Below are 16,108 nucleotides of genomic sequence, written 5' to 3'. Positions count from 1 at the left end.
ATCAGGAAAAAAGGGGAGAATTAAAATGCATAAATAAATGAAGAACAACCTCCAGTAGCCTGAGTGGAAAGCATTCTGCGATCAAATACACGGACGGAAGCATCAGCACAACCAACTGCCAGCTGATATGGTGTCAGAGGGTTCACAGCTAATGAAGTTACAGGAGATAAGAAGTTTATCAGGATATCCTTTAAAAAAAGATATATTTTAAAAATATATAATGAAAGTTTACACTATATATAGTCAAGAGTCAATTTCTTGTCACACATTTTAAAATAATATTAATTTAAGAATCAATTAATCTAAGTGAAAAGCATCTTGTTGTTATAATACCTTACATTTAATATGTTTTTAATAACTTACATATAATTAAGATATATCACTCTTACATATAACTCTACTATATTACATGAACTCTAGTAGTAGCTTCATTTTTCCTAGTGAGAGAAACGACTGGCTACTGCACAAACATTTTAAGATGGCTTCAAATGTATTGTACATACATATTAAACCATTTATTTTTAAAATCTAGAAAGCTGTTCTTTCCTACAGGTATATGGGTAGCTTGAATAACTTCTTTAATTAATTAACTAACTACGGATATCACTCTTATATAAATATAGCAACAAAATTATTTTAACAACATAATGGCAAATTTCATTATTTTGCCAACTCAGCATCTTACTTTACATTTTTCATATATTTTTGGGGGGTAATATATTTAAATACACAAGCCAAATATAAACTGTAAATCATGTTGTTCTGGTCATTCATTTTACCTTTTCTTTGGGGGGGGGAGTAATATTGTATTATATACATTTAAGCATTATTCATTTTTCCTTCCTTCCTTTTTTTTTTTTTTTTTTTTAACCACTTGTGCTACAAAGACGTGCCACGCACGTCGAGATGCTTTTGTCTCAAACCGCGAGCAACGTGAACACCACGTCGATAGGCATTTATCGCAAAAATGAAAATAACGTGGTGCACATGTGCCCTAACAATGAGATTGTTTATTTCTCGAGTTACAGCTCTGGATTGCACTCACAGACGCGGAGCGGCATAAATGAGTCACTTTACTGCTTGTTATATTGTAGCGCACTGCACTGCAACCGTGAAGTTTAGTTGTAGCATAAGTGGTTAAAAATATGAATGGAAAAATAGAAAATGCAGCCTCTGTAAAAATGTTTGGGGATGTAAAAATCTAAAAATCTCCATGATGAATGAAACAGAGAATAAAAAGAAAAATAAGAAAAAAAGTATTTCTCCATATAACTTTTCAAAATGATTTTTCTGGTCTTAGATTTTGTCTACTTAAAAAGTCTGCCTTTTGCTTCATGAAATTTAAATAACAAAAAAATAATAAAATATGTATGAAAATGATAACTAGTAACACTAAATTTATAAGTACATAAATTCCTATTATATCTATTTTATTTTTGACCAACGCAAGTCTTTCAAAGATAGGTGCTGATTAAATATTGCTTTAAAATATCTTTTAAAAGACTCAACAACAATTTTTAAATGCAAATTTCTATTATGATAATATAACTCATTTATATTACACTAAATAACAGCCAAATAGTTATTCAAAATAACTAAATTTTACTAATTTTGATACATTGTAGTACATGAATAAGATAGTTAAAATTTTTATCAAGTTTTCAAGATGAGTGAAAAGAAAGTGTTTTTAAAGTCTAATTTTCTGGCAACAGAATGTGAATGTTGAACCTTGTTAGGAACATTGCTTTTATTTTTCTCGTAAAATTATGCAAATACACTATACATTTTTATTTCTTATTTACTGTTTAATTTTTCAAGAAACAATTTTTATAACACATCAAAATGTTCAGATATGCAAAAGCACTCATCAAAATGATCAAAATCTGCTGAAAACCAACATTTAGTTATTTTGCAACTAAATCAGATGAAGAAATTAAGCCCCAATTTAATTATAATAAAGTTGCAGACTTTTAATTTATTTGAAGTTATTTTAAATTTAGGTATTAAAAGAACATATTTAACATAAAGAATACAAATGACTTCAAATTTGTAGTTCAATGTTGCATCTCTAAGAAAAACTGTTAGTATTTACATATGAATCAGAAGAAAGATTAAAATTTTCCATAATCAAATTATAAAATTTTTTAATGAAGTGATTATTATAATCTGTTGCTGTTGTTACACATGGCTTTATTAAAACGATCAATTCATACATATAAAACAGCTCAAGTATCACACAAGAACAATGATATATAATAAAAAAGAACAAACATTTAAGTAAAAACAGAACAAATGAGATTATTATAATCTATATAATTAAAATTAGTAATAAATGTAAATTTAAAACCACTTTTATATATGACCCATGGCAGATAAGCCTCAATTATTTGCAATTAACTACACAGAAAATCAATGCTCACATCTCTACAGTCTTCTTTGCAACATGAAGTCTTTGTCCGAAGATCAAACCACCTTACAGATCTATCCTCACCACAAGAAAGAAAAGTATTTGGATCATTAGGAACAGTCATTATTTCATATGCAGTCCCTTTATGGCAGTTGAATTTGTTATGCATGCTAGTTTCAGGACGTTCCAAGTTGGAATAAATTATAATTCCATCCCCAGAACAAGACACAACCTAAAAATAATCATTATTTACATATATGATGAAACAATATGAGAGAGAATACATAAAATTGTCACAGTTTTTAATTTAACATCTTTAAGCATTTTAAAAATAAAAAACTCAAACAGTTTCAAAAATATGATAGCAATAATCACAACAATAAGTACTAAGAGCAAAATACTACTATTGCATTTTTACCAGTTAAAATAATGCAACTTTGGACAATATGAAAGAGAGGTTAATTCCTATTTAAAACTACAATCATTAGAAAGTTAGGTTAAGTATAATATAATAATGACAAAGTGCAGAGGAAGCTTCAGATAATTAGAATCAGTATTATTTGGCATAAATGGAAATTCCTTTATATTATAATATAATACAAACCATAATGTCATCAAAGTCATCAATTAAAAGTTATTAATGTTAATCATTCACAAGTCACATGATGTAAGGATTTAAGAATACATCATGATGTAAGTATGCATTTAAAAATACATCATACATGCATAAAGCTATTTTTTTAAAGATTTTCAGGGCTGAGACATGGATTTCTGTATAATTTTTGATTCTGCTTAAAACATGCAAGACATTTCTAAAACAAATTCCATACAAGTTTTAACATATTTTAACTAATTAAAAAGTCAAGCATGGCACTTACACTTTTAACAAAATCATACTTCAATACCATATTTCTTCATGTATCCCCCCCTAGTTTTTTAGGACTGGGTTTTGAACATTTAAAAAATACTCACGTAATTTTACCCTTCTTTAACTGTACATAGGTTTTCCTTCGAGGGGTAGTTTATAGGTAAATTGCATTCCATTTATTATTTTTATTCGGTGTATTCAATTTGTATTCACATTTTTGAATTAACATTTCATCCATTTTATTTTCCCTTGCATTTATTATTTGAAATATATTTTGTGAAGATTACTTCTATCATTTACAGTCCAGCTCATAGTAGCCTTATATGCTGCTAATGTGTTCAATCTTTCAAAATCAGGGGTCTTTGGTTTCTCCCCATTCTCCTTCATTCCTCCAATATTCTTCTTGGGAACTGGAATTAAAACTTACTCATGTGAGGTGGCCTTGGGGCTTTACAAGGCAACTGAGCTGGACATGTCATGCTGAGATGGCTTAGTTACTATCAGATATTGTAATATTAATATTTCTATGTATTCTTACTGGAATGCAAGTTTCTTTTAACGAAATAGCATTGTGACAGTTTAGTTTATCCATGACTACTCTTCATTTGTTATGTTCTTACTGTAACAGCATTTTTAGGAAATTAAATTACTCACATAATTTCCGCCCTCTCAATTTTCAGATGATAATATTAATTGAAAAAAAGGGGAAATATGATAATAATAAAAACTAAGAAAAAGAACTAAGCACGTGTTTATAAATACTTTTCCCTCTAAGGTTTTGTTTATATGGATAAGCATTTTGGTACTCTCTGATTATCTCCTCAAGACTAGAATAACTGAGCAAAGTGCTATGCCACCAGAGTAGGTAAATCAGAATTTTTTAAAAATGTGTTTATCTTATATCCTTTCATTCTAATGGTTTTTAATGAAAGTAGCTTTTTATGAATAAGCGCAATTCTCTGTTTTTTTTTTTTTTTTCTTTTAATTAAAACAGATTGATGTGTACATGGGGAGCAATGCCAAGTTGCTCTGTGATGCTGAAAATTCTGAAATTTTCAGATGTTCTTCAAGTTAAAACACTCTGCTGAGTACATAGGCAGATGATCGGGAAAACAGAAACTTATGTGTTTTATTATGATTTTCATTGTGTTTTTTTGCCATGGTTTTATGTAACTTTCAATGTTTCATCATGGATATTTGTTTTATGGCATGGCATTTTTAGTCTTTCATTATGCATATTTCTTTACTTTTTAATTTCATTAATTCATTGTTGTTTTATGCAATTTTCAGTGTACAGCCAATTTAAATAATAACTACTGTTTTTCATGTGTAGGTTGGCGAAAAATTAATTGACAATTAGTGGCCAGTTTGCAGGGAGGTTGGGCAGATAATCAGAGAGTATAAAAACTGCATAAATTGAAATTAAGTAGAACATTGTATGATTATTTAACTTTAGGAAGTTTGAGGTAGTTTTACACACATGGAAGATAAAAATTTTCTTAAGATGGCAACAGTACCTTCTCCCTGGCAGCATCATTTGAATATAATGAATTTTTTTTTAAGTTTCAATTATATGTAGAAAGTTCTTTTGATTTTATTGCACAGTAACATTAATTTTTGACCAATACAGTAAGTTTTGTACTTTCTGTTTTATATGATTACATATATGTAAAATATAAAAAATATGATGGCTTTACGTGAACAGGCAACCTCCAATTAACTTTGTGTAATTTCAGGATCTTCCCCCTAAACCAGTACTTTGGAGAACATTCTGGCATGTTATGTAACCGCTACTATAAAGGCAGACATCGTGCCATTTTTCATCAGATCGCTTTCTCCTTCTACTGCTATAAGACCTTTGCTACCGCTCTTCTCATCTCTCTTCCTTTCTTTGAACAATATGGCACAGTAAATTTAAAGTTAATCCTATTTAGTTTAAATTACTATCACATATGTAATCTTGGAGAAAAAATATTATTTGCCATTTGAATTGAATAAAGATGTGCAATAAAAGTTAAATTCTTCTGTGCCGTAATTCTGCTGTAAGCCACTCAGCCACAACAACGTCCAGATTCTGATGCCAAGCTTCATTCATGTGCCTTACTGCCAAAATATGACATATATATATTTTGACATAAAATATATAAATAAAATCTGATATTATACTACATTCTGGATCTACCAAGATTCCCCACCATTCTACTTAGGTCTATAACATAGAAATTTATTTTATAGTTTTGATTCATCTTCATTTAATTTAGAAGAAAGTATGATACTTTCTGATTATCTGCACCTCCAAGTACACAAAAAGCAACAGCTATGTTCAAAATAGTTACATACTAAGAATTCCATAAAAGAGCAAACAATCAATAAATTTAAAAAGCAAGAAATAGAAATGAAACACTCATTTTTTTTAAAACTTTCTTACCCCCTTTTTTTCTTCTGTCAGTGTTGTTCTTTCCATATACACAGCAATCTGATTTTGCTTAAAAAAATCAGCAAGATTCATAAACTCGGCATCCATAAACTTTAGCATTGTGCACCAACTAAAAACAAATGTCCTTATATGCATAATTGGGTTGCTACATAAATACTTTTTGGCAATATCATGGGCTGCCATATAGCTATTTTGATGACATACTACTTTGCCTCATGAATACTTTTTTTTGCAACTTTTCAATGCAGATGCAGATAATCAGAAAGTACCAAAAATATTTTCCCTTAACTAAGTTTAATGTAGAAAAAACAAAATATTATATTAAAAATAATTAAAATAATTGAAACTTATATTAGAAATAATGTCACATTATTAAAATTAAATTTCAGGAAGGTAAATAAACACACTTTGTAAAATATTTTTAATTTAAATCAATTTTTCTATTTTTTTAAGAGATGCCTATGCTTTAAAACAGAAAAGGAGATGAGATACAAGAAAAAAAACCTTTCAAGTGAAATTATGGAGCCAACTTTTAAACAATTTTTGAAAACAGACTGTTTAGACATACATTTTCAAAACTAGATGCAAACAGAGGCAGATGCAAATTAATTTGCTCGAGCTATATCGCGAGAATAGAAAAAGATGAAAAAGATTGTCCGTTGCCTTGGTGATTTTTTTTTAGTTTTTGCTGTTCTTTCACATGTTTTCATTAATACAGTCCGCTTGAAATTTTTACTTTATTACACAGGTTCTACACTATTGGTTTGTCCTTGCTGCAGGACCTATGCATTTTTTTTTATTTCAATTTATTTATGTGTTATTCAGCAAAATGTGCTTAGTTTTGTTTTCTGGATTAAATTCTATTCCTTGCAGGGAGATATTTTCATAAACATGAGATACTGTCTTCATTGATAAAAAAATTCTTAAATTTTCCCTTTTCTAACTTGTGAATCTCATGCTCAGATTTTGAAACTAGTTGATTCAAGTAAAGAATATGTAAGATTAACACAGTCCTTGAATGTGAAAACTAAAAATGCAGTAGATACTGTTCTCATGTTTATTGCACAGTTTAAATTAGATCCAGTTACAAGAAGCTGGTGTGAGCAGTCCATTACAGATGATAAAATTCCTTTCCTGAATAAACTACAGAAATTTCTTTCAAAACATGCTAGATTGTTAATTACTAACAATTCAGATTCAAAGCAGACTTTTTCTAAGTGGGTTACACTTGCTTCAGGTTTACAATCACAGTGTGTTTACTGCCAAGGAAGTCACGTATTAACTAAATGTGATGTATTTCTCAAGCTGTCCGTCCAAAAAAGACTTGTAAAATCGAAAAATATTTGCTTTAATTGTTTAACACAATTTCACCTTAAATCAATCTGCAGGAGTACTTATAGATATCGCAAATGTAAGAAAGCCCATCACACGTTATTGCCTTTTGACAACACCAGTGAAGGTAGCACTGATCCTCCAACAAGGAATACAATTACTGTAAAGGCCCTTATTTTCGCGAGGCTTTAATTTTCGCGAGCCTGTCGTAATCGCGAAACTTTAAGTTTCGTGAAATACTTTTTTTTCCCACCTCAAATAATAATAAGAAATCAGAAATTTTTCACTTACCCAAAATTTAATGACTTATTGCACAGTTACAAGCTTTTTCTTGACAACTTTCTTCCTTATAACTATTTTTTGAATAATATACAACTATATTTCTCGAATTTAAAACAATAAAATTAACAGAAGGCAGCTCATTCACTTAGAGCTCATCACTATTTAATAGCTCATCACTATTTATACTAGCTTCTTTGAAGCCATTCAAAATTATCTCATGTTTGGTTTTAATACCGTTAAATGCGCGAGCCAAGAAGGCACAAGCCAAGAAGCGTGAATCAGTTTTAGTCGTGATATTCGCAAGACCACAGATTCTTTTTACTTTAGAAATTGAAGCTGATTAGAATACCACTCAATAAACTCATTGAGCAAATGCTTGAACTCGCCATTTACAGTTAAGTCCAAAGGTTGGAGCTTTCCTGTGCAGGATGCGGGCAACAAAACTGGACTAATATTCCTCTTCTCTAGTTCAGTCAGAAAAAGAGGATCTTGGTGTGCCTTAAAAACATCGAACAATGTGCTATACCGCGTAGCTCTGGAACTAGCCCGGGAAGCTCTCTCTGCTTCTCGTAATAAGGTAAAAGAATATGCTCGATATATCGAATCATTGTGTCAGTATTACTCCAATGCGAATCAGTGTGCCACAAGTCCCAGTCCACGGGAAATGTTAACTCTGGATGAGAAATTGTTGTTTTTCCAGCGAACAACAATTGTGGTGGAAGTAGGTTTCCAGCAAGGGAACATGCTGACAAAACAGTCATCTCTCTTTTATCATCCATGCCGATTACAGACACTTGTTTTGAACCACGTTCTTCCAATGTGTAATTAGATGTAGACACAAACTTTGCGTTTATCTGATCAAAGTTAACGAACATCTCAGGGGGGACAACATTTTTGTCGATCACTATCACTGTACGAAAACGTTTAACGAATTTGTTGCGAATAGCTGGGAAGTCTGGGGGCAGTTTTCGTGCAGCCTTGGTTCTCTTTCTACGTACCAAGTTCATTCTTTCCAGCAGGCTTCTGGCCCATCTTGGGTTCAAATCGAAAGCGTTTAATACAGATTTATCATCTGATTTCACAATTCCTTTTGCAGCAGCAATAACAATAGTGCGGTTCACTATTTCACCAGCAATCCACAATTTACGTATATATGTTTGAATGCTTGCATTGAAATCACAAAATTTTAAGGAGTGATCGCGATTACCGCGAGGTAAAGTTGTTACGTCGGCTTTAGCTTGTTTAGATTCTTGAATGTACCGTTTCTTTATGCTGTGAATGGTTGATTTACTCCCCGGCCTTCCTAGTTCAGAGGTGAAATGTTTCACTGCTGCAGAATTTCCGTTCATAGTAGCATATCGGCCCATTTTGGACCTCAGCACTTCGCCATATACTGCATACACTGCCCACATTTTGCTTTCAAAGCAGTAGAAACCTCAGTATCAGCGGATATTATTTCTTTTGATTCAACAAATGACTTAGGTGCTACTATACACAGTTCTAGAGAATGTAAAGGATTCCGCTGATAGAATTTCTACTTGTCATGCTCTTTTAGATAAAGGCAGCCAGGCTCCTTTAATAACATGGGATTGCTTAGAAAGATTTGAGTTTGTCAAAAAAGAAAACAAAAGTGATAATTTCATGTTTAGGTGTATCAAACACTTGTACAAATGGTGTTTCTCAAAATAAGGTTTACTCCTCATTTTTCGTCAAATCCTTCAAATCCTTCCTTTGATACTTCTGTCTACATTATCAAGAAAATAGTGGTTCAGCTTCTGCACGTTAATTTGGATCCTTCTTGTTAAGAGCACTTCACTGATCTTACCGTAGCCGATCCAACTTTTTACAAGACTGGTAGCATTGATATTCTTCTTGATGCAGATATAGCACTTCCAGTGCTTAAAGATCAGACACTTTTCTTGGGAAACAGAAAGCTCTTTGCTGTTCAGTCTCAATTAGGATAACTAATTGCAGGTATGGTTCCCTAATGTGAGAAAAATTCAATTGTTGAGATTAATAACATTCAAGTAGTTAAAAAAAATTGTTAAAAAAATTTTTGGAAACTAAACAAGGCACCTGCTGTAAGCTCCTCAAGTCGTTATGAAAAAGTTTGTGAAGAGCACTTTAAATCTAAGCATTCTAGAGATATTGATCGAAGATATGTCGTGAGCTTGCCCTTCCATGCCTCACCTTCTCAACTCGGTGATTCCAAGACAGCTGTCCTCTGCAGATTGTAATACTTGGAGAATTCCTTATCTTCCAACAGTAAAAAATACGAACAATATAGAGACTTTATGCGTCAATATCTATCATTAGGACATGGGAAATGATTCCACAATCTGAGTCTACGAAAACAAATGCATACTTACCTTCCTCATTTTACTGTTCTTCATGATTCAAGCACTATGACAAGGTTGAGAGTTGTCTTCTATGGTTCTCCCAAGTCATCATCTGGACAATCTTTGAATGATCTAATGATAGGCCCGTGAATACAGGATGAGTTATTCACTATCCTTATTCATTTCAGAAATTTTCAAATTGTGGTGAGTACCCATTTAGAAAAATTGTTTAGACAAGTCAAGGTTAATTCTGAAGATACTGAGTTGCAAAGAGTTCTTTAGAGAGACAATCCTGAAGAGCCAGTTAGAGAATACAGATTACTCACAGTCACTTATGGCACAGCATCAGTATCATTCTTGTCCACAAGAGCTATGCAGTAATTGGCTTTGGAGGAGAAAAAAAAAATTCCTTTGGCTTCACATGCTACCCTTAACGATTTCTTTGTTGATGATCTTCTGAGTGGAGCTTCATCAGAGCAAGAAGCTCTAGAGCTAGTGAATGAATTAAAGAATGTGATGAAGAGAGATGGATTCAATTTTTGAAAATGGCATTCTAATGTTCCATCAGTATTTAAAGAACCATCAAGTGAGGAAGAAAAAGATCTGAAGCAAATTGATTCAGATGAAGATTAATGTCTTTGGTATTAAATATAATACAAAAGAAGACTGTTTTTATTTTGCAGTTCCACCAATGAAGACAAACTGATATTTCCAAAAAGAGAAATTCTGTCAGAAGTTTCATGTGTTTTTGATGCCTTTGGGCTTCATATCTCCTTGCATGATATTTATGAAACCCTTTCTTCAGGAACTGTGCAAAAACAAAACCTGGGATCAATCCATTCCAGAAGACATGACAAAAAGATGGATATCCTTTCGCAAAGAAACTTCCTCTAATCCAAAAATTAAAAGTACCTGGATGTGTATTGAAAACACAAAGTGTTGAACTAGAAATTCATGCATTCTGTGATGCTTCTGAAAAGGCTTATTGCAGTGTGATTTACACGAGATGTATTTCAGAAAATTCAGATACAAACATTTCTTTACTTACCTCTAAAACAAATGTTTCACCTCTGAAAACCCAAGTTCTGCCACATCTAGAATTATGTTTGGATTTATTGCTAGCAAATTTGTTGTATACAGTCTTAAGAGACTTTCCTTTACCAGTTAAATGCATCATAGCTTGGACAGATTCAATGATAATGCTTGTGTGACTATCTTCTGAACCTTATCGCTGGCAGACATTTGTCGCAAATTGAGTGTCTAAGATTCAGGCAATGGTTTCTCAAGCGAAATGGTGTCATGTTTCAGGAATCGATAATTTAGTGGACCTAGATACGAAATGTATCTTATCTTCTCAACTAACAAATTCTAATAAATAGTTCAAAGGTCCTGACTGGTTCAGCAAACCTATAGATGAAACAGAAAACTTTCCATTTCTACAGAGCCATTCTCTCTTCCTAAAATTGCCTTGAAAGAAGAAAAGACGTTTTTAATATTAGTGTTTTAGACGTTCAAGAATCTGCTGTTACATCAAAATATGCTTTGTGGTCCAAATTACTTCGAGTCTTGGCCTAAGATTTGTGAATAACTTTTCTCATCCTGAGAAGAAATCATAAGATTTTCAAACTACAGAAGAGCTTGAGAAACAAAAATCAAAATTCTAGAGGTGATTCAACATTCTGACCTACAGGAAGAAATTTCATATTTATTTAGATTACTCCCTTTGAAAATGAGTAGTAAGATCCTCTGCTTAAATCCATTTCTAGACAAAGAAGGTGTTTTGCGTGTCGGTTGGTCAATTAAGAAATACTAATATTTCGGAAAATGAAAAACATCTAATTCTTCTTCCTAAATTGTTCATCAACAAACTGATCATTAAACATTTTCACCTAAAATATTTACATGCTGTACCTCAGTTGTTGATGTGTCTTCTGAGGCAAAGTTTCTGAATGATATCTGCTCGATCTTCCATTAAAAAAAGTCGTGAAAAAACGCATTCTCTGCTGCAGATATGAAACCAAACTTTTCATACAAATTATGTCCGATTTACCTGTCTCACATGTTACATATGCTAGACCATTTTATCCTATTGGTGTGGACTGCACTAGATCTTTTATGATCAAACACTGAAAGGGATGTGGTCAAAGGTCTTTCAAATGCTGCATATGCATTTTTGTATGCTTTTTAACATGTGCTATCCATTTAGAAGTTATCAAAGATCTTTATTTTAATGCATTTTTAGAATCCCTGAAAAGATTCATTGCGAAAAGTAGTAGACCAGTAGAGATTTTTAGTGATTGTGGCACTAATTTTAAAGAAGCTGATAGAGAGATCCAGAACTGTTTCAACATTCTGAGGCTACTACATACGTACATATGTACGCACAGAAGCCATGAAGAATTCTCTTCAGAAATCATTTAATTAGTTTTAAATTTTTTTTGGGAGAAAAGAGTTCTTTATCCTGTCCTTACGTATGTCATGCAAAAACATCGTTAAATTGCATTTGATAGCGGCGAAAATAGATATTTGCATTGAAATATGATGCCTGAAATTTTTCGCGATTACAATACCTCCTTTTAACTTCATACAAGGAAATAATTAGTGACTGGTTTTTGGTGCCATATTCAATGATACAATCTACCACATCGAACAAAAATGTGAAAAACACTGGTTATTAATCTTGCCAATAAGGTTAATGGGCAAATATTCAAACAGACTGATAATGAAAATATTCCTCTCATAGTAGAGAGGTAAAGTGAAATAAAATTAAATGCACCTTATTTCATTTTACAAAATTACCCTATATTAAAATTTTACACCTCACATGTAAAATAAATGCAATGAAACTGCTTTTTAATGTCTTATAATAAATAATTTTGCATGCTTTATATGAGTTTCTTAAACTGTGGGTCCACAAAAATTTTAGCAGTTTTGATATTTCTTTAACTTATTATATTATAATAATTTTACAATTACCAAATATTTTTACACAATGTATCTGCAAATAGATTGAGATAAAAAATACAGACAAAGAAAAAATGAAAATGTTTTGATGCATTCTTTTTATAATATAAATGTTCCTTTTACTTGCTTTCCATGTAATGCTGTCATTCCGTCTGCTACTTATTTAAAATTTCCACATTGTTCTATGTCTTAAAATTAGAAATTAAAGTTAACGACCTAAAACTGCAACAGTATATTATAGTACAAGTGAAAAAACTGACAGTTTCACTTACACATGTGTCAAATTTATGCAATGCTTATATATATATTCTAGAGTTCTACAAAATTTTTGTAAATATTATGGGGTCACAAAAAAAAAAATCTCAGTGATAAAAGGGGTCATGACCGAAAAAAATTTAAGAAGCTCTGCTTTATATTAACTAAGTTTAATGGTTTCTCAATCATCAGATTTTATTATTGCAGTTTTTATAGATTTACCAACTTCCCTTACATGTAGGAGTTTGAAAAACTAAACATTAAGAGGCATAAATCTGAAGTAAACACAAAATAAGCATTTTTAAAAAATAGTGATAATTGTCAAAGATTATATCTTTATCTAAAAAAGTATTGTAACAACTTTAAAAGAAACAGAAAAAAATATGTCCTGAAAACCTATCAAGCTTCTCCTACTTCAGATATAAATACTCAAAAAAGTTATTCAATAATAATGTTTAAATTAGTAAAACATTAAAATAAAAATAAAATCTTACATTAGTATCTCCTGTATTAGGAAGAAACTTTGCACTGAATATATTTGCTCGATGACCAGTCTGGACATATGCTAAGACCTAAAATACATTTAAACATACTAAAATAAATTAACATATTTTAAAACATTTATAACTTCACTTTAAGTGAAAAAATGTAAAACTATAGTCAAGTTAAGCTTTTCGTCATAAAAAAAGAAGTAAAGGGATTTAAATTAAGGCTTCTTTTAAATGAAATTGTCAGAAAAATAAATATTTAAAAGTAAAAGAAAAAAAAATACTGAATAATTGCCTCCATTTAATTTATAACTTTACAAACACAGAAAGACATTAATGCAGCATTGAAATATTTCACTGTTTCATGGGAGGGCTCCTGAATTATAAGAATTTTCATTTCAAATAAATGAAAAAATACAATCACCACCCTTTTTATTTATATGTAATATTCCTTAAAGAAAGTACATTTCACTATATATATATATATATATATATATATATATATATATATATATATATATATATATTTAAAAAAAAAAAAACTGCACAGATTTGTATTCTTTTGAGATCAATGCTCTACAAATTTTTATTTCTGTAAATAATTTTAGTGAAATTATATACGGAATTGCAGTACAGTAAAAGACCAGAAGTCCGCAATGCTTGGGACCAGAGGCAGTGCGGATTTTTAGGATTTTGCAGATTTCAGGACAGATAAATCATAATATTTAGACTAAAAGTGCAAAATAAATAAGAACATTAATAAGTTTTCAAACATTTTTCTGTTACAGTTTTGTTTTACAAGTTTAGGGAGTTCCAGAGTAAGTTCTTTTTGTAAATTATATAGAGTCATAATCTCTTACTCTGTGACACAGTTCTGTTGCTTTAAAAAGTTTGGGTACTTTTCACCATGCTCCGAACTTTTATTAAAACATATTTTCTCACTTCTATCTGATTCACTGTCTGTGTCAATGATGGAATTATTTTTTTGCCATGTCAAGTTCAAAACAGAGCCAATAATTTCATCATCGGTCATCTGATATGTCACTGTTGGCTCATCATCCATTCAATGATACCTTCTTGCAGAGCCTCCTCATTTGTTCTTTCAAATACAGAAGCAATTCTCTTGCTTTAACCTTTGCTGCACTGACCCTAAAACCAGAAAATTCACTGTTATTTCTCTCATTTTCAATAAACAGAGAAGATGGCCATACATTACGTTAGCCATTTACTAATGTTGTTTGGGAAAGAGAATTCCATGATTCTAACATATATATAGTTTTTGGCAGTGAAATTTTTTTTTAATAATCACGAAGTGAAATAGCATGGTTTCTTTCTTGAATCTTTTTTCAGAAACTTTGTAGTGCCATTTAATACTGTGTATTAATGCCCTGGTACATGGGTTGGATAATTGATCTAGTATTAGGGGGCAAAAAAAAGAGCCACAACATTATCACATGTTAAAATGGTTACATTTGGATGCACACAGCAGTTACAGTCTAACAACAGTAAAATCTTGCAATTTAATGTTAGCCCCAGATTGTAACAATGCCTTCTAGCCCCTTCAATGAACCATTCGGTCATAAGTTGTTTTGTGAATTAGGAATTTTTATTATTCCTGTAAATCCCAGGTAAGGAATTTACTCCTTTCAGAGCTCTGGGGTTGGTGTTCTTACCAATTACCATTGGTTTACATTTGTAAGTTCCAGCTGCACTGCTGCATACTAAAATAGTAACTTTTTCTTTAGCTTCTTTCACCGCTGATGGTGTACCTTCTTCTCGTCACAGATGTCTTTCTTGGCAAATAGTCTACTACAAAAAAATCTACTCTTGCCCATAATAAAAGCCTCTTCTAGCCTAAGAATTTCGTCTGCCACCAGCATAGAAAAACCATCAATAAATTTCTTTCCAGCATCTTTAAAGTTTTCCCCCCACAGGCTTTCACTGATAATATATAATGTGGCTCAGCTAAAATTGCATATCTTCTCTATTTTTAAATCAAGCTGAATCTGTTTTCTCTTTTCTATCAGGTGTAGTCCTGAAATTGGTACCCTAATACCAGAACCATTCATACAAAACAGCAGAGAGGTTTGCAGATTTTGCCTAGTGCAAAAATTTCTGGTTTTGGATTCTGATGCCAGAATTACTGTTGCTGTAAAATTTGAACAGCTTTTCTTTATTTTCCCAATATCATATATGGTCCATGTCACAACATTGTACGATTCTGCTATAAACCGAGGAATAGCATCCTCCGTCTTTTGTAAAATGTCCACTTTTTGCACAACTGTCAATGTAACATGTTCATGTTTTTCTATGTTGCAAGCAGAACATCTTGAATGGGTTTCTTACCTGCCATTGTATTAAGAACTATTTAACAATTTCGTGAAACAGCAAAGTTTAGGAAAAACAACCACGTGAGCTGTGAACTTGAAAGAAAAATTGAGTGAAGTTCTCTGCATCTTTACCTTGATGCAGATTGAAGAGGGGAAAAAAAACTTTTACCATGACGTCAATGATTCGGTAAGTATTTCTGTTATGACGTCTTTATTTGGTAAGTACTGCTCTTTCTTCAGTATTTTGTTCTCCATGTCTCCATGTCCTGAACTTATAAAACTGAAAGTTTACACTTTGAGACTTCATGCAGATTTTCAGTGTTTGATGGTATCTTTTAAACAGTCAAAAGTCGTTAATTCGGACACCCATAATTCAGAATGATCTATAATCCGGACCTCAAAGCTA

At 31.5% G+C, this 16,108-nt stretch overlaps 1 protein-coding gene across 4 annotated transcripts in view; it reads right to left on the bottom strand.

The window, feature by feature from the left end:
• LOC118203324 (DDB1- and CUL4-associated factor 6-like) overlaps nucleotides 1-16,108 on the bottom strand; it is a 109,054-nt gene that overhangs the window by 70,717 nt on the left and 22,229 nt on the right. For 3 of the 4 annotated variants that reach the window (XM_085823649.1, XM_085823650.1, XM_035375604.2), the window contains exons 4-6: nucleotides 13,379-13,456; nucleotides 2,421-2,639; nucleotides 50-188 (exon numbers count right to left, since the gene is read on the bottom strand). In XM_085823649.1, coding sequence (XP_085679775.1) covers nucleotides 50-188; nucleotides 2,421-2,639; nucleotides 13,379-13,456 — 436 coding nt within the window. Of the gene's footprint in view, nucleotides 1-49; nucleotides 189-2,420; nucleotides 2,640-5,703; nucleotides 5,911-13,378; nucleotides 13,457-16,108 lie in introns of those variants that run through there. The other variant, XM_035375606.2, reaches the window with a different exon arrangement.

Source organism: Stegodyphus dumicola, chromosome 9 (assembly GCF_044657685.1).
Source record: "Stegodyphus dumicola isolate Sdum_Otavi_A_Nest chromosome 9, ASM4465768v1".
Taxonomy (NCBI): domain Eukaryota; kingdom Metazoa; phylum Arthropoda; class Arachnida; order Araneae; family Eresidae; genus Stegodyphus; species Stegodyphus dumicola.
The sequence above is the reverse complement of the archived record's forward strand: the minus strand, read 5'-3'. Positions and strand labels throughout refer to the sequence as shown.